Source organism: Lutra lutra, chromosome 12 (genome assembly GCF_902655055.1).
Source record: "Lutra lutra chromosome 12, mLutLut1.2, whole genome shotgun sequence".
Lineage (NCBI taxonomy): Eukaryota > Metazoa > Chordata > Mammalia > Carnivora > Mustelidae > Lutra > Lutra lutra.
The window spans coordinates 93,660,243-93,683,455 of NC_062289.1; the positions used below are offsets into that span (position 1 = coordinate 93,660,243).

The following is a 23,213-nucleotide window of genomic DNA, read 5'->3' on the forward strand; positions in this document are numbered from 1 at the left end:
TTCCACAAGCAATGCATGGGGTTTCCAATTTCTCCACGTCCTCACCAACACTTGTTATCTCCCCTCCCCTCCCCTTTTTAAAAAATAATGGCTATCCTAATAGGCATGAAGTTCTATGTCATCAACAACAGTAAGCTTTGAGGCTGCTCAAGAAGTTGTCAATGGAAGCTGGGTCAAATGGAAAGTGTAGACTTTCAAGGGAAGAACAGAAGGTAGGAGAAAACAGGCTGTCACCGGGGTACTTGGACCTGAGCGTACAGAGTTGGAAGAGACTCACAAAGCCAGCACCGTTTTCAAATAATTTATTAGGAATTTAAAACTGAAAATAAAACCTGGAAAAAGAAGTTACAGATGTGGAGAGAAGAGACACCGGAGGGTGGTAACTTGCTGGCTTCAGAACACCGTGTAACATCTTTTTTAAAAAATTCCCCAAACAAATCAGAAAACGGAATTCCAGGGCCCTGAGCCCATGGGTGGGCCCAGTGGGGGTGGGATGGGGTCACAAGAAAGGGAGAGAAGGAAGCTGAGTCTCTCATGACTCAGCTCAAACGTGTAGAAAATTAAAAATAAAAACCAATAAAATGCAGCTTCTCTTTTATTAGGAAACATTAAAAAAAAAAAAAAAACAAAACAAAAAAAAACACGAACAGCCGCGCATCTCAGTAACAAAGATTATTGCTTTGTGTTCTCAGGGCTAATAGGTTAAGCACCTCACACAGACAATTAACTCTCCAAAGGGGGTTTTCAGGGATGGGAACTGTGATGGGGAAGAGAACTTAGGTCCCCAGCCTCAGACCTGGGAGAGAGGGACACAGAGAGAGGGACAACAACAGGTAGGTAGGCCTCAGCCCTGCCGAGCCGGCCAGGTCACTCACTGTTCATGAAGAGTCAGACCCTGAGCCTCTTTTTCCTTTGAAGGGGACTTGGGGGGGCTCGGGCTGCCAAGGGACCATCCTGGTGGGAAACTTCAGTGAGAAAATGTGGGGGTTCCCTGAGAAGCCCTTTGCTATCCCCTGGGTTCTACCCCTTCCCAAAGTGCCCCCTTGATGCCCGCTCATGGGGGGCTCAGAGCAGAAACCATGAAGGCCTGACCTAGGTAGGGGCAGGGGGAGACCTTTGGAGAGTTAATTCCTTTCCAGCAGTGGCTCCGGGCGAGCCCTTCTCTTTCCTCACCCCTTGCCCCCACGCTGGGTTTTTGGGGTGAGCAGGCCCAAGGCCTTGACCCCTAGGGCCTGAGTGAGCGGGCTTGCCTTGGCCACAGTTGAGGCTTGCAAGCTTACAGTAACGGTGTCTGAGGAGGAGACAGAAACACAGGGGGAGACCTTTGCCAGGTGGGGTGAGGCAATGCCCTCACCCCCAAGGGGTCTTAGAGAGGGGTAAGGGGCTTCACCTCACAGTATTTACATATGATACAGGACGGGATGGTTCCAGGGGCTTGGCCTGGCCTACACAACCCTGTCCTCCTTTCCAGGGCTGGAGGGAGGTGGCCAGGGGCCCACACCCACATAGACATTTTGTTCTCAGCTGGTGGGGGGGCACCTGGCCCCTTGCCCCCTGCGGCCTGGGGCTTCACATTCACAAACCTAGAAATAGTTTAAAAAACGGTTTCTTAAAAAAAAAAAAAAAAAAAAGTAAAGAGAAAAGGAGGGGAAACCAGAATAAAAAACAAGCTTAGGGCTTGCGGCCTAGAGCAGACCCCCTCCGCCCTCACTCTAGCTATGCACAAATACAAAAGCCTTCTGGGGGGGAGGGTCCTATGGGGGCGCGGCAGGAAGGAAGGGGCACAGACCTGAGAGGGGAGAACCAGGTGGGTGGGGGGCAACCGGCTAATCCAAAATAAATAAAAGCGGGCAGGAGAGGGGCAGGTGGGGGAGGGGAGCCAAGGGCGGAAGAGAGGGAGGTTAGTAGGGGAGCCAGACGCTGTCCGGGGGCAGCAGGGCAGGGGCCGGGCCCAGGGAGTGGGGGGCAGGCAGTAGCGGTCCGAGTCGCTGCGGGGGAGGGGGCGGCGGCTGCGGCTGAGGTGTCCCCGCCCCCTCGCTGGCTCACTGTGGTCCTCAGTCAGCTGCAGGCTGGGGCGCTGGAACACAACAGGAGGTTAGGGGGACGCCGGGTCTACGTGTCTCCGCGCCCCCTCTCTTAGGGGCTCCTGGAACGCAAGCAGCCTCTCCTAGCAGAGCTCTGTTCACACACTTCTCAGGCTCTGTTCCCTGTTAGGGATGCCCTTTCCCTAGATTTTTGCATGACTGGATTTATTCAAGTAGTGCCTTCTCGGAGGCACTTTTTCTGAACCTTTAATCTCAAGCAGCCTCTTCACACGTAATTTGGAAGTTCATCATTGGTCCACTTGATTTTTGTCTGTAGCATGAGAGGGGCCTTGTCTGTCTCCTACATCCCTCTTTCCTGAAACAGTGCTCCACTAATGCTCGTTGGAAACGACGCAGGAAGGAAGGAACAAACAAAATGCCCCAGGTTCACCCAGGATCCCCCTGTGACCATGTGTACAGAGTTCTCGCTCTCTCTCTCTCTGGACATGCATGTATGTTGACAGTATCCCGTTTTCATGGCTGTGTAATATGCCGGCGTATGCATATGCTGACTTAGTACTCACTCTCCCTTTGATGGGCATTTCAGTGTTTTGCAGTTTTTAAATTTTTAAAAAAATTTTATTTAAGTAATCTCTACACCCAACATGGGGCTTAGAACTCAAGACCCTGAGGTCAAGAATCACACCCTCTTCCAACTGAGCCAGCCAGGTGCCCCGATTTTTTGCAGTTTTTTAAATAAATGCCTAGAAGTGGAATCGTTGGGTCAAGGGCATGAATGTTTAACATCTGGATTAAGAGTGCCAGTCTGCCCTTTGGAAACCCTGAGACAAGTTACCTGTTGCTTCCCCTACACCCTCATCAATGTTGGGCATTAGGCATCTTAAAAAAAAAATCTTTGACAGGTGGCATTGGCTGCCTTATTGTGGTTTTCATTTACATTTTTTATGTAGCAGGCTGAGCAGCTTTTCAGGTTCATTGACCACTGCGGTCATGAAAGTTCTGTCTCCTCCCTGCACCGTGGGCTCCATGAAGGCGGGGACAAAGTCTGTGTGCCAGACGGCGCTGCCGGGTGCCAGCCTCCCCAGTGCCACCCCCACCCCAGACCCTGGCCCACCTCCTCACCTCCTGCCACCTGTTTCCTGCTTCAGTGGTACCCATTGGTGAAAGCTGTGGCAATCAAGGGGCCCTGGGGGAGAAAAGAATTTGACTCCTAGAATTCCTAGGGATGCAGAGAAGACCCAGGGGCTCCTTTCTTCTGAGGAACACCGAGGGTGAGGCACAGACCCTTGTCTAGCCCTGCCATACTGCCCCCACTGCAGACGCAGGAGAAGACACTCTAGGGTAGGGCTTGGGATCTGCATATTACCAGTACCCTGGTTAAAATGAGGGCACCCCTGAGCTAGAATCTAGCCTCCATGTGGCCAGAGACAGTGAGTCTGCGTGATATCCCCAGAGCCCGCCTCATGCCTGGCCCATGGATTGAATGATGAGCCCCACTGTTCCCCCTTGGTGACTGTCTCTTTCTATCCATCCTCCCTCAGCCCCTTTCTGCCCCTGCAAACAGACAAAACCTCTCCCTCCTCCAACTTGTGAGTCTTCCAGGACTGGCCACTCACCCCAAGACTGTGGCCAAAGCCGGTGCTGGGGGCGGGGCTAGCAGCGCTGATGTAACTGCTGACCCCTGAGTCCTGGTTGGCTGCCCCATAGAGCTCGGCCATTGGGCCAGGGCTTGTGGTCCCCAGGAAGCCCCCTGTGCGGCTGGGAGTTGAACCTGGAGGGGGAGCCATCGTCCAGGGGTGAGAGCCTGGCAACCCAGAAAGAAGACGGTGATAGCCCCGGCGCCCACTGCTGCCCCACGTCACCCCCCCCCCAAAACAAAACCTGTTCCACCCACTTAACATGACCTTGAGCCTTCCCTCTCCCTTATCCCTACATCCCAGCGGGATGGTGGGTCCACTCCCTGGAGGTCTCCCCAGGTCCCTCCATCGCCACCCATCTGGCAGCCCAGTGCATTTTCCAGAATCGACATCACTCCACTGCTTCAATGTTCTGTGTCTCCCAGGGCCTGGTTCCTCCTGCTTGTCCTCCCCACGCCCTGTTCCTGTACTCCCCCCAGGCTAACTGGCCTCTGCTTGGGACACTTTTCTTCCACTTTGCCTTCAAGTTGGAAGTTAAGGGGTGTGTCCTCCTGGAAGCCTTCCTGAGAGGCTCCGGCTGTGAGCACCTCTGGTACCAGGCTCGCTCCAGCAGAGCAGGCTTGTCCTTCAGAATGCCTGCCTCTGTCACACCCGATGCCCCCACCAGCCTATAAGCTCTGGAGGACAGGAGCCTCCTTCCTGGCTGGCTCGCCAGGTGCTCTATTAATACTTGGGGAGCAAAGGAATAAATAAATAAGTCCTTCTGAAAACGGTGGCAGTAGCTACCTCCTCTCCCCTCTAGACTTCTCTGCCCTGAACACCTCTCCTCTGCTTCCTGCACCCCAGAAGTCCTCACCTGTCCCTCGAACCACAGCCGCCGCCGCTGCCGCTGCCGCCATTGGTCCATAAGCAGTGAGAGGAATGGCTGAAAGGAAAGGTATGGGCACTTCAGTGTGCTGGGTGAGGGGACTGAAGTGGACAATGGAGGCCCCCTCTGGGCAGCATCAAGGCATCCGCATAGAGGCAGAAGGCACTCCCTTAGGGCACCAGCTGTGCCCTGACCCACAGAATGGGTGGAGAAAGGAAGGAGAGTGGACAGCTTCCTAGCAATGGACTCAACCTCAGTTTCCTCCCACCCCCAAACTCAAGCGACACAGCTAAACAACGCAAAACTCAGGGTGGGGAGCGGGGCACCCCACCCTGAGCTGCTCTGAGTGATGCCCCCTTCTCTAGAGAGTGCCGCTGGCCGGACGGGACCACCTAGCCCAGAGGCTCCCAGGAGCTTATAGCCAGCAACCCAACCCCAGGCAACTAGAGCCACTGGCTGACTGACATGGGGTACAAGAAGCCAGGCCTGTTGCTTCAAGGTGGGGCCAACGCTGAGGTGCAGTGCCTGTCTCAGAGCTCCCGGTGGGATCGGGCAGAAGCCAGACTCCAGTCCAGGCCACAGTTCAGCTTCAGCCCTTCTGCCTCTCCTGTTTCACTCACTGTCCTCCTCCTGAGGCCGGTGCCCTCGGTAAATTTTCTGCACCCAATTCCCCACCTCAGGGCTCCCCTGATGGCCTCCGAAACGGAAACGACCACTATCTCCCCCAAATTCCCCTAGCTCCTTCTCTAGTTCCCTTCTTCACATACAGATACTGCTATATCCTTGTTTGCTGTCCACCTCCATGGTGCCCAGCACCCTGTCTTACACACAGTAGGTGTTTAATAAATGCTGAAGGAGTAAAAGGAACCTCTTCTTTTTACCCCTAAGATATCTCTACACCCAATGGGAGGCTTGAACTCACAACCCGGAGGTCAAGAGTTGCATGCTTTTAGGACTAAGCCAGCCAGGCGCCCCTAAGAGGCTCCTCTTCTTAAATAAGGGGTTGGCTTGAACCTGGAGCTCCCTGGGGCTGCGGTAGTGGGTGAGCGCCCTCTACCGCCTGGCTCTGCCACTGCAGCCCCTGAGGCCGCACCCCACCCAGAGTCCTCTGAGTTGGCATTTACCCTCAGGAATAGTCTGCCATTCCAAAATGCACCCCGTGGGGCTGTTTTGGCGACCTTGACCCAGAACTGGTACTGGATTGGGGCTAGGGACTCCGGAAATGGCCCCTGAACAGCCTTGGGTCTGGGGAATTAAAGTCTGGGAACAGCATGATTCCTAAACTGTGGAAGAGCCTTGCCTAAGAGCCAATACAGTTGGCTCCTCACCCCGACATCCCCTTCCTTGGCCACCCTCGCTAAGGCAGCCTCCTGCCCTTGGCCCTAAGGCCTTAAAGCATCTCCCTGTTTTATTTTCCCTGTGGGACTTCTCACCCTCTGCAATTAGTTCATTCATTTGTCTACTTATTTACTGCCGTCTCTCTCCACTGAAATACCAGCTCCAGGAGCCAGGGACCTTGTCTGTCTCATTCATGGCTGCATCCCCACCTGGAAGAGCATCTGGCATGATAAATGTCTCCTGAATGCCTGAAGGAAACACCCACATCTCCTGAAGGCAAGAGAAGAGTCCAAACTCCAGGCCTCCAGGGAAAGCCTCCTCCCCTGCACCAAGCCAGCCGCTGAGGGGACCTGAGGGGACGTGTCTTCTCTCAGTTCTTTTAAGGGCAGGGGCTGGGCTCTGATGCCTGGTTCTCAGTCTGGTTAGGCATTTCCACAAAGCAAAGTCAGCGCAGCCAACCTGAGTAACTGCTTATCACAACTGTAAGGGATTACTCATTTATATAATAAGTATTTGGTTTCCTCTCTAGACTGCACGTCCTGTGAGAACAGGGCCTGGCCCTGTCTTGTCCCTGCCGTGTCCCTGGGGCCTGGCTTGAGTAACCCACGTAGTAGGTCCTCAGCACAAAGTTCTGAAATGAGGAGAAAAGAATCTTCCTTCCAACATCTCCATGGCGGGTCAAACCCAATTCTGCTCAGGGAGGGGCCTCTACCACCCCCCACCTACAGGACTCTTTACTCCTTCCCCTTTCCTCACCCCCTGGTTTTCTTCCCCTTTCCCCATTTTGGGGGACCCCCCCGAGCACCCCTTGGAAGGAAGGTGTCATCGCAAGCTGCATCCATGCTCACGTCCTCCACACACGGCCAGGTTGGGGGGGAGAGTCTGGGGTGAGGTGGGGGAGAAGCAGGTTGAACAGAGAAACCCCCTGCAGCCCACCTTTGCTGCACATGCCCCGCCCCTCCTCCCGGACTTGGCCACGCCCCCAGCCCCGAAGCAGGGGCTGCCGGTCCCAAGCAAAAGCTGCAGGGGGAGAGATGGCTCCGGAGGAGGCCAAGTGCGCCTTCAGGCAGCTTGTTCGGAAGCTGCAAACGGGCAGCCTGAGGGCTGGATTTGGCCCCCACAAAGGTTTCGTTTGGCCTGCAGTGGTTTAACAATTTCAAATTCGTTGCCAACATCTGAGAACTATTGAAAAATCCATTCAGAAGCAAAAGCTGGGTTTCTGGCTTCCCTCAGAAACAGATCTCCGACTACTAGGTGGGCATCCCCTCCCGGCAAGGGTCGGCTGGCACAGAGTGGAGGCATGCGCACTCCAGTGTGTCCAAGACCCCACCGGGCCCACTCTAGTCTGAGTGTGAGGCCCTGGCTCTTCACTGCTGGATCCCAGAGTCTAGTCTGCTCGGTGCCTGGCACATGGGAGGCGCTAGATAAATATTTGCCAAATAGATGAATGAGTGATTTCTCCTCCATCTGCTGGGCTTGGCCCCATGCCCCACCCTTCAGGGCCATGAGCTACACAGACTGGCCAGGGCCCGGGCAGAGTCTGTTGTCCCCACGCAGAGTCTGTTGTCCCCACAGCCAGAGCGCTGCTGGACAGGAGAAAAGGGTCCCACTAGCTTTCCCCGGGGAAGACCCCTGGGTCCTTCTCTTTCTCCCCGTGTGGCCTGTGAGGTGTAGGAAATCCGAGCGACTGACCTGTAAGCTCGGGGAGGACTGGGGCGCTCGGGAGAGGGGTCCGCTCTACACGGAATTCTAAAATGAAACGTAAAACAGCTTAGGAAGATCCAGGGGAGGCCCCTGGGGCACAGCCCAGGGAGGACGGGTGCACCCACAGGGACACTGGGTAGGAGGACAGGCCATGCACAGGACCCCAGAGCTGGGATGGGGAGAGCACGGTGCCCAGCAGGCAAAGGTGGAGAAGGCAGAGGAGAGACAGAGAGAAAAAGAACAGGCGGAGTTGCCACCTACACGCTGGGCGCTGGCCAGTGCCGGAGCGACTGTTCTGGTGTTTCTTAAAAGATGTTAAGATTGCACCAAAACGCCTCCCAGAATCCTCCTCTTTTCCTGTGTGTGTTTGTTTGTTTGTTTGTGGGGAGGAGCTGGCGAGGCAGCACTGATGAAAAACCGTGACCCCAGAGCCTATCAGGCTCAGGCTGGGTTCCCAGCTCCACATCCTTCTAGATGATGGGTTGTCTTAGCAAGGCCATTTGCTCTCTGAGACTGTTTCCTCACTTGTAAGATGAGGATGGTCATCCCTCCCCCGTGAGTGTTGTCAGGATTAGACAACATCATGTCAAGGAAGGACGCCAAACTGGACAGCCCAAGAGGCAAAGGATGCAAGTGCTCAGGGACCCTCTTAAAAAGGCTCCCCCCCGGCCAAAAAAAAAAAAAAAAACCAGAATGGAAAAAGAAAAAAAAGCATGCAAAAATTTAATGTCTGATATTTCAAAGAAAACAACACTGAAGACCCACCATGGCAAAATTCAGAGCTGTGTTGGGCTTCCTGCCACTTACTTTAAGGTCTAGTGTTATTTTTATTTTGAATTACAAATGAGGGTGATGATCATCAAGGTTTTGGATTGCTTTTCCGCATGGCGGGGGGCGTGAAAAGTCTTGTGGGCCTTTAGAGGGCTCAGCGGAGCACATGGTCATTGTAAGTGTGACCATAAAAGACACAGCTGGCGTTGGCCCTCAGGGAGGCTTCTGCCACAAGTCTGATGCCTTCTTTGGTGGAAGTGGCAACTCAGAATGGCGTGATGAGGGGAGAAAAGGCAGGATGCAGGCAAAGATCTGCCTGAGAGATAACCGTGCCATGCAGGACCACGTGGGGGTGGGGGGGTCCCCACCTTCTGGGGAGGAGCGGGGGAGGGGATGGGTGGGGAAAGGTGCTTCTTCCTCAGACATGCCCTTCCTTCCAAGCCTCCAGCAGGCAGACCCGCCCTCCCCCAGCCATGCACCCCCAGACACCGCCCTGAGGAGTCAGACTGCCCGGGGGAACCGGGGACATGCTGGCAGCAGAGGGACAACCAAGCAGGACTTACCAGGGAACTGGTAGGTGTAGCCAGGGGCGAGGCCTGTGTAACTCCGGCTGGCATAGGTTGTGGCCTGGAAACCGGGGTAACCTGATAGGATGAGGGGGCTAGTGTCAGAGGCCTCACCTAGTGCTGCAACCCTGCTCAGCAGGGAAGGATCTGAGCCACTCTTTTCCCTTCCCACCTCACAGCACAGATAACAGCCACATTTACCAAACACCTTCTGCATGCCAAGCCCTGGGCTAAGCCCACTGCATACTTCATTCTCTCCTTAAGCCTCACAGGAATCCTAAGAGGCAGGTACTATCAGGAACCCCATTTTACAGGTGGGGAAAACTGAGGCTCAGAGAGGAGACACATTGGCTGAGAATAGTCCAAACCCTGACCAAGACCCTTTGCGCTGACTCCTGCCTCCCTTCTGTCCTCATCTGCACTCTCCTGCAGTCACACTGGCCTCCCTGCTGTTTCTCAAAGCCACCAAGCTCCTTCCCACCTAAGGGCTTTGCACAGGTTGTTTTCTCTGCCTGGAACACTCTCCCCCTGCCAGTTTTTCCCGTGACTGTGTCCTTGTCATTGTGCAAGTCCCAGCTCAAATGTCACCTCCTTGGAGAGGTCATTCCACAAGATTCCTCCCTCCCATCAGTTACAATATTTATCAATTTTCCCATAGCACCAACGATAACATTATCTGAACTTATCCCAGGGCTTTGTTGTTGTTGTTGTTGTTTTTATTTTAAGTAATCTCCACACCCAACACAGAGCTCAATCTCAGGACCAACCCTGAGATCCAGAGTCACACTTTCCTCCAACTAAGCCAGCCAGGAGCGCCTCCCAGGGCTTTTTCAAAGAGCTGATTTTCTGTCTTCCCCATCTTTTATTTCTTATCTCCAGGACAAGCTCCTGGTTCCTGCTACATGTATGCAGCTAATATGTAACTGCAGCTTTGCCAGAAAAATCACAGAGTAATAATAACAAGCAATGAGAGTAATAATGGTGTCATGGGGATTCGCATTCAGAGCTAACTGGTTCTAAGTCTCTTAACCACTCTTTCCTTCTTTGTCGTTTTTAAAATGGGGTGAAACCAGCTAATGAATCACCTTGAAAAGAAAACGGGTCTCAGTGTTCCAGACCGAAGGAGGCTAACGAGACGAGACAACTGAACGCAATATCGGATTCTAGCCCGGATCCTATTTGGGGGCAAAAACATGCTATAAAGAACATTACTAGGCCAACTGATCAAACTGGGAAATAGCTTAAAATATTGGAAAAACATAATTGTATGAAGTGGATTATTATCATGTGGTTTCATGGACGAAAGACCCCTAATCTTAGGAAATAACACATTGAAGTATTTACAGGCTAAGGGCCATAATGCATGTAATTTAAGCTCAGATGATTCAGTGGAAAACCACCAGTGTATTATGTGTGTGTGTCTATACATCTATATATACACACATATATACGCATACAGAGAGAGCAATGGGTAAAAGCAAATGGGATATAATATTAACCATAAGGTACATGGATATTCTTTGTATCACATTTTTGCAACTCTTCTGAAAGTTTGAAATTACTTCTGAATAGAGAGTTAAAAGAAAACCTGAAGCAAAGGCAGTGCCCTGTGTGGATGCTGCTTTCCTCACCCACTCTATCTGCGATCCCAATCCTGACCCCTAGCCCATGCCATGGCCCCCATGCCCCCACCACCACCTCTGAATTCCCAGAGCTCCCCTTCCTCCATTCCTGGCAAAAAGACTCCTCTACACAGTTCTCTTTCTGTGTATGCATCTTGTCTCTCTAGGGAGACTGTGAGCTCCCTGGGGCGCCCAGCTCAGATGTCACCCCCCCATCATTGTGGGCCCCTAGCACTGTTGGATCCTGCTTACCTTCCAAGGCTCATGGCCCCCTGCACTTACTCCAGGGGGCCTCCTGGACCACCAGGTGGGTTTTGGGTGCCTCCTTGGACCTCCCACAGCCTCCCAAGGCTATGCTACAAACCTACTGACTCCTGCCTCCTGCTTGGTGGGAAAGCCCAGGAGGGCAGGGGCCTGCCTCTCAGAAACTGCTCAGTGGGTATCAGTTGAGTGACAAGAAGCAGCTGCTTTCTTTTTGCCTTCCCCAAAGTCTCTGGGTCTTTGTAAATGCTCTCCCCTCTGCCTGTAACACTGCACCCTTCCTTTCTCCCCTGACCTTCTGCAACTAGCACCCACTCAACCCACAGCCCTCAACTTAAATGGAACTTTCTTTCTGGCTTCTCCAAACCTCTGTCCCAGTTCCCTACGCCCATGCACTCTGAGCCCCCTAAACTCCATCCAACCCTATTTATTCATATTCTTACTTGTTTTCCCTGCCAGACCACAAAGCTCCAAGGAAAGTCACTGCTCTCTTTGCTGGCACACTGCCCTGCATTTTATAGTTGCTCAATCACTACGAGTTGGATGGATGGATGGATGAACAAGTGGACAGATGGACAGAAGGATCGATGAAGAAGGAGCAGCTGAGCCATTTTCTGGCCACCGCCAGAGGGCAGCACCCCACAACCAAATCGCCCCACCCCGGGTGGGCTGGGAAGCTTGAGCTCCTTGGTCCCCACTCCAGCCCAGGGACTCAAGCAGGAGGGCAGCCCACAGAGGAGAGGCAACACCTACGCAGCCCCTAGGAGCCCTGGGAGCAGTTCCGGACAGGAAGTAGCCACAGGTGCAGGCCTAGCACATACCCAGCATGCCGATGCCCAGCATGAAGGCGTCCATCCCATAGGGCATGACTCGAGACCTCCCCCGGGCTGAGCCCGTTGGCGACATCACCTCTTTTGGCTGAGCTTTCTTACATTCCACCTGCAATGAGACCTGAGGGTTAGTCCCTCCTCCAGACAGCAGGGTCGCAGACCCTCTGGTTCCCTAGCAGCCCTCCTGTCTGTTAGGTTCGTAGATACCATTCATGGAGTGCTCGCTGGGTGCCAGAGATTACGTAAATGGTTTTGCAGGCCGTAGTGGCTTACACCAAGCCCATGAGGGGGGTACTACGGGCACAGATGTGGAAAAGGGCTCTAAGCAGGAGGTCATCTGCCTAACGAAGAGACTGGCAAGTGGTAGAGTGAGAAAGGTTAATCGGGCCTCTCTGCCTCCACCAGCCATGTTTTGTAACCACAAGGAGACACGGGCTTCAGTGTCCAGATCTTCAGGGGGTAGGAGAACCCGGCTCTGCCCCATGGACTGTGATTCCCTTCTGCGGGCCTCTAGAACCTCTGAGACCCCCCCGCCCCGTCTCTCTCTGTACCTCCACCCGTCCGGTCCCCCCCTCACCATTTTGTTGTTGATTTCATGGAAGTGGATTTCACACACTTTCTCCACGATGTCCTCGCTCTCAAACGTGACAAACCCGAACCCTAGAGCGCAAAGGGGACAAAAACCAGGGTTTATGGTCAAAACCCAGCCTCTAGTGATACCACACCAGCACTCCTCTCTTACAGGCCACTGCCTGAGAGTTAACAAAAGCCTCTGCCCACAGCCTGGGAGCCTTTCAACTCCCTGCCTGCTGAAGCGGGGTTTCTAGCCCCTGCATTACAGATGTGAAAGCCAAGGCTCAGGGAAGTGAAGTGACTTGTCCAAGGTCACACAGCAAATTAGAAAGCATTACAGCCATCATGAAAATAAACTCAACGTGCCTTTTCTCCTCAGGTGCTTTCCAAAGGAAGGAAGAGCACACGCAAACACTTATGTACATTTACACAGAAGCATACACACACAAACCTATGTTTGTACACGGTCACACATATATATGACACACAGATGCCCGCATGCACGCGCACACGCATGCACACACACACACACACACACCTAGGGACCCACATATCATACAGATACCTGGCAGCACTCACAAAGGCCCCCTCTACACGTGAATAGTTACCCTGATACACCAAACACATACAAATATTCAGACACAGATACCGTCGCACGCACAGATACAAATACACACATACATACACACATACCCACCCTAGCACATACCCCAACCCTCAAACAGGCTAATACACCCTGAAGCAACTGGAGAAACAAACCATGTCCTCCCGGGTGTGCCCCAGGGGTTGGAATGGGATTTCTCAGAAGGCAAGGCCCCTGGGAGAAAAACAACCAGGCAATGCACACTGTGGCCCAGATGCTCACAGGTTCAGGGGCAAGGGAGTTGGGGGCTGGGCTCAGCCCGCTGGTGGGGGTGGAACGCAGGAGCAGACTGCTGGAGGCTGTGCAGTCAGCCTGACCCTGGGGCGGCCTGGCCTAAGCTCTGGTTACCAGGGACAAGGTAAAGCCCCAGCAGACACAGGCTGGGCAGACAGCGGCTGGGGCGGGGGTGGGGGTGTGTGGGGAGGGCTCAGTTTGGAAGGGGGAGGTTGCTCCTCTGCTCCTCTCGGGTGTCTGCAATTGGGCGAGTTTCTAGCACAGGAAACGGCGGGACAAAAGCCTTCTGTAAGACCAGGCCCTGGAGAGGATGCAGATCCTTGGGGATAGGATGTCAGGAGGCAAGATGAAAGGGCAGCTGTGACCTGCAGCCCCCTGGCTGACCACAGGCCCCCAGCCTGGCCTGGGGAGGGGGAGGCGCCACACTCACCTCGGTGCCGATTGGTGGTTTTGTCAAACATCAACATGGCATCGTCCACCTGAAACAGAGCCTGCCATGGTGGACCCACCAAAGACCAGGGTACCCGCCACAAGCCCGTAGCAGGGGCTCCCACACCCACGTGCCTCTCGTGCAGGCTAGGCTTTCGCTTTGAACCTGCTCCCAGTGCAGGGGATGACTTTCCATCCGCTACCCCACCTGGATGCCAAGGCACCTCCCAACCAACCACCAGATTCTCCATGGACAAGCCTGCAAATACGAAGCACCGAATACGTGCCTGCCTCTTGGCCCCATCATCCTCTCTACAGTCCCGGCAATGGAAGAGCCTCGTTCTGTAGATCAGGAAGTGGGCTCAGAGAGGTAAAGTCACCCACCAAGGTCACACAGCAAATCCTAGAGCAAGCCTGGGAGGAGGAGGAGGCACGGAGTGGGTGCTCAAGAAGGAAATATGGGAGCAAGATAGAAACGGGGCAATGAAAGCCTCTTCCCTTTCTGCAAAAGGCCAGGAGGACAGCAGCCACTCCAGCCAGACTTGACTCCCCTCTGCTGGTACAGATCTTTTCCTCTAATTGAGGTTTCCTTTTGCTAGAGGCTGTAATTAAAGCAAGTAGAGTTCAGTGCCTGGGCTGCTTGCCTCCCACTGACTGGGGGAGGGGCAGGGGCTGAGGAAGGGGGAGTGGGCTACATGATCCCCCCTCCCTCGCACCCCAGTCTCCTCTTCTTGCTACTCCCTCATGGCACCCCCTTGGATACATGGACAGCCAAAGGCTTTAGCTTCCCTCCTGCAGTCTCATTTCCCTCCCTTTGCCTACAGCTGGTACTTCCTTCTTGTCCTCTTAATTCTTCAGCCAATGTCAGCCACCTCATGGGGTTAAACTAAGGTTTGATTTGTCCTTGGTGGAAATCAAGGGCTGCTTCTGTACCCTGCCCACCCCCATCCCTCCACCCCCCCCAACACACACATCCCATTTTAGCTGCTGACCCTCCCCCAAATGGTCAGACACCCAAGGGATGAAGGAAAAGTTCCTGAAGCCATTGGGTACAGCCTCTCCTCCACTCTCCTTGGCTCTCTTTCCAGCCTGTCATCTGCCTCATTAAAGTGGTGAAGGCAGCCTCTGAACAGGGTGGTCCCCCAGCTCTCCTGAGGCGCCAAGCAGCACCAGGTCTCTGACGCTCACCCTGGGAGATCCAGGACCCCACTAAGCCAGGAGGCAGCGGGGTCCCTGGAGGATCTCAGAGGGAAATGACACCTCCCCTCCCCAATGAGCTTCCTGTTCCAGGGGCCTGCGGCAGAGTACCCCTGCCACTCTCATCCTTATGGACCCATTCTGTGTCCAATCCCAAATCAGCTAGACCTGCCAAACTGGATAGAAACTTTGGGCTCCGCACATCTTCCCCTCCCTCTTGTTTTAACAATGGAAAAGAGAAATCCAGAAATCTAGTTGTGATAAAAATACAGGCTGCCAGTAGGACAGACTAGAAATGGAATCCGAGATCCTGCATTTGCTGGTTGGGTAACCTTGGGCTAGGTTTCCTCATCTGTAAAATGGGTGTAACAGTGTTTATCAATTGTATAGAGGAGATAAATGACATAGCACCTGTAACACGAACTCACATTACCTGGGATACAGTAAGTGCTTAATAAGTAATAGCTATTATGACCTTTATTAGGGAGGGGCTTACCCACAGTCACATGGGGGAAGAGAACGAACAGCCCAATACCCCTTGCTCTTGAAGGTTCCCTAAGGACAGCGCCCAGGTCAGCTATGGTGATGGCCATCCTATCTAGCACCTTGACTTGTACTCAGTAATTATTTTTGAAATAATGAATAAAAGCCACACCCTCTTCCTTAATCCTATAGCTCTAGTTTCCTGCCTGACCCACAGAGTGATTCAGCCCAAATCCACAGCCCTTCTGGCCTTCCTTCACCCAACCATCCAACTCCACCACTCCTGGCCCCCCAGATCCTTCAAACCTGGCCTTGGCTAGACAGACCCCTACCGAGGCAGTGGGGTTGAGGCCAGGGCAAGGAGCAAGGAAAGTGGCTGGGGGTCCAGGGGACCCCCACTGGTGTCCCCTCCTGAGGCCAGCTGAGGGGAGGGAGGCTCCCAGCCCAGTGTCCTTAATAGGCTTTGGTCTCCATGGGAACCCGGGGGCAGGGGGGCTCCGGCAGGGGGAGGGGAGGCGGCCGGGGCCTGCTGACCAGTGGGAGCCGCCAAGTTCGGCGGCCGCTAAGCCTGAGTGGCAGCCATGGCGGCTGACCATTGTTCCCCCCTCGGCGGCGGCCCCTCGATCCGGGCGGGGGGGCCCCCCGCCGCGGGGCCCTTGGCATTCCCGGCTGTCCCCCTCGCTCCCTGGCAGCCTATTCTCCGGCTCCCCCTGGCCTCCCCGGGCCGGTTTCACATGCCAACGCCGATTTAGGCCCGAACAAAAGACGCGGCCGCTGACGGCTTCTCCTGGGGCCCGGTTGCCATGGCAACGCCGGCCCCGGGGGCAGGCGGCCTCCAATCACAGCTGCTGGATCAGATTAGTGCGAGCTCTAATGCTCGGCGCTCAGACACAAAGACACCCCGCCGGAGCCGAGCGGGCCTGCTGCTTCCCAGGAGCGCCCTTCCCTCTGGGGCCGAGACCGCCGACCTGCCCTCCGTCCTGTACCCGGGTCCCCACGGAGGCGCCTGAGCCTAGGCCTCTGGCCCCCACGCCGCCTGCAGCCGCTGGCCAGGGGACCTCCCACCCTCTCCTCTTCTCCCCTAGAGACAGGGCCCTGGAAACCCACCCAGTCCCCAGCTCACATCCCATTCCCAAGGCGGCCGCCCTTGGCCTAGCAGGCAACTGAAAACGCCTTGATGGGTAGGTAGAGACGAAGCCTGTAGACTGTCTCACGTTATGGAAAACCAGGGACATTAAGCATTAAGCACAGCAGCCCTCCTTCACCCCCAGTCTTAAAACTTGGCCCCCTCTTTGCCATATCCCCATGGGACCTTGATGCTCCCATCACTCACCTTTCTGGGGACACCCTATTGTCTGACGATGCCACATCTCCTTCGTAAACTAAACGGTCCAGAAATTTAAGCTCAATGCACTTCAGAGCTGAGAGCCAATCTGCTGGGCCTGATCAGGAATTTAGGGTGCTCTCTTCAGTGACCCCCCTCAAATAGCTAGGGAATCAGCACCTCCCCCCAGCTCCCACCTGTGCAAGCAGGGTGCTGAGTGCAATGGGGAATCATATTTATTGCCTCCTTATCATCCTCACCAGGAAGAAGTGGGGGAAGGTGCAACCGCCCATGGCCTGGACAGGTGCAAACTCCCAGGAGGCTAAGGGGTGACTAGATTGAACTGGCTAGGGGAGAGCGGCCTCCCTTGGGAGAATGAAGATAAGCAAGAGAAAAACACAGGGGAAGGGCAACAACAGGGACAGCTACTGTGTGGCTTCTCTCCCTGAAGCTGGTTCCAGAGGCTGGGGCCCAGACAGGACAGGAGCCTGGCCTCACCCACAAAAGGACCCAGTCCCCTTTTCACCTTTTTTTTTTTTGCAAGAATTGGAATGACCTGGCTGGACTCTGCCTGGTACTGACCAATTCTGCAGGGCTTCCATAGCCCGTGAAAGCACCCCCAGCAAGCACCCCTGGTTTTGACCCACCTTCCCGAACTGTTCAAAATACTGCTTCACGTCCTCCACCGTGGTGTTCACTGACAGCCCCCCCACAAAGATCTTCTTCGTTCGAGTCACCATCTGTTAAGGGGAGGGAATGAGAAAGTGGGCATCTGAGTCCTGTGGCCTACTGCCACCAGCAGGGGCTCGAGCCCTCCTGCCAGGGCACCAGCTGACAAGCTCTCTGTGGCCCTAGCTACTCAGAACCCCCCCCCCCCCACCAAGCTCCCCCATGGACCCCTGCCTCTAGGCCTGTCATGGGCAGCTGTGCACCCCACACACTGGCTGGCTTGAGTGTGCCTCCCTCCTGCCTCCATCCCTGGGGTCTGTGTAGGGGAAAATGCCTTCCATAAGGACCAATGCAGGGAAGGGGGCGGGTTAGTGACCCAGACCTATAGTGTAACTCAGAGACCCCCACCAGCACCCCTGGGAGAGACCAAGGCCCATCACAGGGTTCCCCTGAACTCAACGCCGACATTTTCCTCCTCAACCTCCTCCCAAACCAACCGCCCTGTGGCCCCAGCCCCGTTTTAGGAAGAACACATGGTCCTAATTACCCCAGGAGCGCATGGCTAATCCACAGCAATTCCCAGCCCCATCCTAACACTAAAGCACCTTCTGTCACCAAACTGCTTAATGGAATTAACCCAATTCCGACCATGTGCTCCCTGGTGCGGCTTCCTTCCAATACCTGCTCCATAATTGCTTTCAGGCCCTCTGCTGGATCCTTCTAGAGATGTCCCCTTCCTGTCTCCTATAATTCGTCCCTCTCCCTTTGCTGTGGCGGGAGCTGGGCACCATGGTGGAAGCCACTGGCTCAAGACCTTAAAGCATCCTGGTTCCTACCTAACCCCTCGCAAAGGGGGAAAGAGATCTCCTGGAGGAGGACCTAGTCCTAGGACCCAAGTCAGCAGACTCAGGGGTCCTCCGCTCCCTGTTCTGTAATCAGCCTTCCTTCCTGTCCCCTATATTTAACCATTTAAAAATTAAGATTTGGCTAGTTGCCTTGAGGCCTGAAATAAAATCTCAGACCCCTACCCTGCACCAAAAGTCTTGAATGCTATATAGCTCAACTGCTCAGAATTCACACACAACCCAGAAAAACTCACCACCACACCGGAGAAAGAAAACACTGGGAGGGCAGCCACTCACCCAAGTTGAAAGACAACAGGTGACCAACTCCATGCTCCCTTCCCCCTTTGCAAGCTGAATACAGCAAACTTGTAGGTAGGAAGGAGACTGGGGGTTAAAGACAGCTCCCCGGCCTGACTCTAGCTCAGCCTCAGGGGGTGTCTGTCCTGGGTTTGACCTCCCCAGGGGCACTGGGTTTAGAGGCTGTGATCTATGAGGTCAGACAGAAGTCGACTCAGGATCTGAAGGGTACTGGCTTCAAATACAGGACAATGAATCCCCCTGAGGGGTTCCTCCTTCTCCCAACACATGCAGCCCCCTCCTAGTCCATCCCAGATCAGAGATGGAAAGAGGCAGGATGTCTTCAATTCACAAAGCCAGGACATTAGGGATATATTTTCCCATACCAGTCTATTCCAGAAACACTCCCAAGAGAGGTTCCAGAAGCATCTCCCATAGACGGGAATGCTAGGGAGACCCCCACCTGAAGTAACACGGCTCTTCCCAGACACAGACATACCCACCTTAGGCTGTGCTCGCCGAGGAAAGGCCACCTTGGGATCAATCTGAAAGAGAAGGGAGAGGTAAAGGGACCTTGGTTCTCGCACTTCAAATGGGTGAGCACACAGCCTTCAGCCCTGAAGAATTCTCTCATCCCAGGACACAGAGGTGACACAGAGAGGAGAGGAATCACCACAGCCTCTAGCCGAAAAGTGAAGTGGTTCAGCAATTAGGCCCTAGTGCCAGGCTGCTGGGTTCAAATCCCACTTACATTTTTTTCCCAGCTGTGAGACCCTGGGCAAGTTACTTAACCTCTCTGAGCCTCAGGGCCAACCTCTCCTGCAAAACAGGCAAATAGTAACACCCATCCCAAAGGGTTTGTCCCCAGACTTTGAGATAATGCTTACAAAGCACTTGACAAAGTGTTTGGCTCACAGCAGGAACCCCAACAAAGTAAGCAAAGTCTTAACTCCTTTGAGCACAGGGTACTACTACTCGAGGGCCCTTCTCACCTAATGACTTCACGCAGGTACCTGTCTAGGTGAGGCATGCATCCAGACTTTGGAAGTCTTGTGGATGGAAATAACTCTTTGCTTTAAGGTAAGAGTTCATAAATCACCAGGAATGGACTCAGTTCTATTCCCTCAATACTATCGACATCTAACAGCCCTCTTTGAGGCTGCAAGCGAAAATGCGGCCAGGCTTGGAGTGAATCAGGGCGCGGGTTCTGGTAACGTGCAAGGGCATGGGACTTGGACTCCATCAGAAATTCGGGGTTCCAGCCCAAGCCTCTGATTTTGGCAACCTGCCCGCCCCTCTGAGCCTCAGTTCCCTCATCTGCAAAGTGGGGATAATCACACGCACTTTTCTCAGGGGCAGCCATGGGGAATCAAATGAGATAACAGGGGTGAAAGCAGCCCTTTGTGAACTGCCCTTCATTGAGCAAACAAAGGTGCTATTGCCAGCAGGCCACCTTTGCCCTTGGCTGTGAACAACCAAAGGAGAAAAGCAAGATGCACCTGGGTGCTCCTGGGTACTGATAAACAGCAAATGCCAGGGCAAGAGACATGGTGATCAATGCAGGACCGATGGGGCCTGGTCATTCCAGAGTTTCTTGCCACCCACCTGGGTGGATATCACTCAGAAGTTCACCAGCAAATCGCAGGGAAGGTCTACCTTGTTCCTTCCGTTCAAAACTCAGCCTCATTCTAGGCAACCGGCTCTGGCTCCTCTCTGCCTAAATGGCAAGAACCAGGGATCGGCCTCCTCTGGGCTCCCCCACTAGACCTGCCCACAGAGAAGGAACCTCTAAAATCCATGCTGGGGCAATGTCTCCTCTCTCCCAAAGTCCCACTGGGCTCCAGGGGAAATCACAACTGCCCATTTCCCCTGTCTGAAGGTGTGATTTCGTACCTCTACGGACATTTTCATCCTTCTCTTTCTCCTGGAAGCAGCCTCCCCAGCCACCAGAGCACCTCAGACAGTCCCCCTGCGCAGACCCTGATGGGGAGATGGTACCCAAGCCACGTCCCACAGACCCACGCACACCCGATCCCTGACACACCCCACCTCCACTCTGACTCACGGCTGGTAACATAAATAAAACGCAACAAGTAAATAAAAGGTGAAAGCCAGAACCCAAAATAGACTCCCCACAATAAACCTCCCTCCCACCCACTCCCCCAGACCCAGGCCAGAGAATGCCAAACACAAAGCCCTTGCCTTTTTGAGTCCCAAACCCCAGAAGGATGCCCATCACACCCTCCTTTCCCTCTTCCCTCTTCTCCTTATCAATCTTCCTTAACCCACCCCCACCGACCCCCTCCCAAGCCCCAGTCCCTAAATCTCAGCTTCCTGAGCGCTGCTGAAGCCATCAGTGCATTCTGAGGACAGGGGATGGTAGGAGAACTGGCAGCTTGATGGCAGATAATCACCAAAAACAATAGGCCACTGTCTCTCCATTCCCAGCTTGGGTCACTCACTCTGCGCCAAGAAGATCCTTTCAGAGCCGGCAAAGTTGAGGCCTGGCCTCATTTGCTCATTACTGTGAGCAGGAGTGGGAGCCACTGGGCAGAGATAACAGGAGCTGGGGACAGGCGGTAATTTAGCAAATTCTTGGGCACAACCGGCTATTGTTACAGGTAAACAGGAGCCAGGGACTGACCCAAGCAGGGAGGCCCAGAGCTGGAGGAGAGTGGGGGAGTGTGGAGAGAGATCACACTGTCCCAGCCCCCTGGCCTCCGGTCACCCCATCACAGAGTAACCCCTCCTCTGACTTTCTCCTTTTCCCTCTCCCCTAGAGCAGGGGCCTGGGCCAGCGCCCCCTGGAGGGCCCAAGACACTGGGGAGCAGTGGGACAGCAGTAAAATGTTTTAGGAGTTTGAATGCCAGAAAAGCAGCCTCTCCTCGGATCCAGCCCTCAGAAGGGTTGTTTCCAGGCAAGCTAGTCCCCTTCTCATAAATCCCTTCTCGGGCAAAGCAGGTTCCTGTCTTCCACACAAAGCGGGGAGCTCATAGACCAAAAGGGGAGGGGGGGAGAGGGGGACTCTGTGATGCTTTGCTATTGGTTTGGAACGGTGGTGGTGGGGAGTCAAATACTAGAGTCCACAGAAGCCACGGGGTGGGTCTCTGCAACCCTGACTCACCCAGTCTGGGCTAGGGGAGGGACCTAGCCCCACCCCAAGCTGCTCCGGGAGGCACCAAGATTAGTAGGTACGGGGAGGGGCTGGGGGATGTTAGCATCTCACCGCAGGCCTGGGATTCTTCTCCTCTCCCTACCACCCCCGACTCTAGTGACAAAGTTTCGGAGCTTGGTAGCCCTTCTACTCAGAAAACTCCTTCCTTCCTTCCTTCCTTAAGGACCCCATCCAACTGTCCTCTGGGGAGAGTCCTGACCCTCTCCTCCGGCGGCCTCCCTCTCCCAAAGGACCCCCGACGCCTGGAGGGCCACTCACTGTTTTGGAGTCGAGCTCGTGCCGCGACTGCGCCAGCACTTTATCCACCCCCGCCTGGTCCATGAAAGTGACGAAGCCGAAACCCCTGCGCGCGGTAGTGAGGGAGAGGCAGATGGTTACAAGGCAGTGAGTGGTGGTTGAGGGGGGCGAGCCGGGAGCAGGAGGAGGGGGTGAGGGGCTCACCTGGATCTCTTGGTCAGAGGGTCCCGCATCACCAGACACTCCTTCACCTCCCCGAACTGGCCGAAGTATTCGCGCAGCCCTTCTGTAACCACACACCCGCCTTCGGACCAGCTCGGGGCCCGCGCCCTTCCCCCCTTCCCCCGTCCTTTGCCCCCGGTGACCCCGCCGCGGCCCGGCCGCCCCCGCGCCAAGCAGCCTGCGCACTCTCCACTGCCCCCCCACCCCGTGGCCCTCACCCAGTTCCCGTGGAGCCTTCTGGCGCCCACGGGGGCTCCAGGAAGCCGAGGGCCGAGCTGGGCTGGAGGGGGGACGGCTCCGGCCGGGTTCCCGCCGCTCCGGGAGCCGCCTCACAAAAGTTTGAGCCGCAGGTGCGAGCGGAGTTGGCGCTGCCGCCGGCGGGTCCCGGGGGCCCAGCCCACCCCCCCGATGCCCCCGTGAACCCCTCATCTCCTCCCCTCCACCCGCTGGGCCGTGCGCGCTCGCCGATCGCCCTGCGCTCTCGGGGTCCCCGGGCGGGGCGCGAAAGAGGGCGCGGGGGCGCCCGGGGTCAGCAGGGCGCAGGGCCGGGCTGGGGTGTCCGGTTCCGGGGCGCCGGGGGGTCCAGGGTGCCCTGCCTGGCCGGCGGGCGCTCCCGGGCTCGCTCACCCTGCGTAGTCTGCCAACTGAGTCCCCCGATGAACATCTTGCTGCGGGAGGAGGAGAGACACAAAGGGCCCGCGTGAGCGCCGGGCGCCAGGGCGCAGGGGGCGCGGGCCCGGGCCCCGGGGAGGCCCGGCCCGACCCGGATCGGCCATGTTGGCGGGGCCGGGGCGGGCGCGGGCCGGGCAGGCCGGGCCGGGCCGGGCCGGGCCGTACCAGGGGTCGTGCGGCGAGTCCGGGGAGGCGAGGCCGGGCTGGGGCGCGTCAGTCTCCATCGGGAGCCGCGGGCGGCGCGGGCAGCGGAGCGGCGGCGGCGGCGGCGGCGGCAGCGCTCGGCGCGGGGCAGATGAGGAGCGCGGCGAAGGGGGCCGGACGGACAGGCCATGCTGCCCCCTCCCCCGACCCCGCTCGGGCGGGCGGGCGGGGACGGCCGAGGGGAGGGCCCGCCGGGGGCCGACCTGCCGGCTCCTCCCCCCGCCGCCCTGCGCGCATAAAGCCCCGCGCTCGCCCGCGCGCCCGGGCGCCCGCCGAGGCGGCGGCGTCCGGACCCCGCTCTTAGCGGGCTCCCGGGTCCCCGAGAGCGAGAGAGACCCCGAATCCCGAGGCGGGCCGGGACCAGGG

At 55.8% G+C, this 23,213-nt stretch overlaps 1 protein-coding gene across 4 annotated transcripts; it reads right to left on the minus strand.

Annotated features, from left to right (window-relative positions):
* Positions 1-286: 286 nt before the first annotated feature.
* MSI1 (musashi RNA binding protein 1) lies at positions 287-22,950 on the minus strand. Of its 4 annotated transcripts, none has more exons than XM_047698431.1 (15): positions 22,809-22,950; positions 22,599-22,639; positions 21,954-22,035; positions 21,771-21,855; positions 18,840-18,881; positions 17,173-17,265; positions 13,523-13,571; positions 12,220-12,302; positions 11,634-11,751; positions 8,927-9,007; positions 7,581-7,637; positions 4,539-4,607; positions 3,662-3,816; positions 3,168-3,231; positions 287-2,077 (listed from the first exon to the last, which is right to left on the minus strand). In XM_047698431.1, the coding sequence occupies exons 1-14, from the start codon at positions 22,865-22,867 to the stop codon at positions 3,190-3,192; spliced, it is 1,056 nt and encodes a 351-aa protein (XP_047554387.1). In that variant the 5' UTR covers positions 22,868-22,950; the 3' UTR covers positions 287-2,077; positions 3,168-3,189. The 4 variants fall into 4 exon arrangements, with proteins under 4 accessions (XP_047554387.1, XP_047554386.1, XP_047554389.1 ...); XM_047698430.1 differs by having other exon boundaries at positions 3,662-3,849; XM_047698433.1 differs by lacking the exon at positions 7,581-7,637.
* Positions 22,951-23,213: the final 263 nt, after the last annotated feature.

Coding starts and splice junctions, on each gene's coding strand:
- MSI1 (XM_047698430.1), bottom strand. CDS start 22,867: ATGGAGACTGACGCGCCCCAGCCCGGCCTCGCCTCCCCGGACTCGCCG. Junction 17,266..18,839: donor CTCGGCGAGCACAGCCTAAG/GTGGGTATGTCT, acceptor TCCCCTTAACAG/ATGGTGACTCGAACGAAGAA. Junction 12,303..13,522: donor AACCACCAATCGGCACCGAG/GTGAGTGTGGCG, acceptor TTTGCGCTCTAG/GGTTCGGGTTTGTCACGTTT.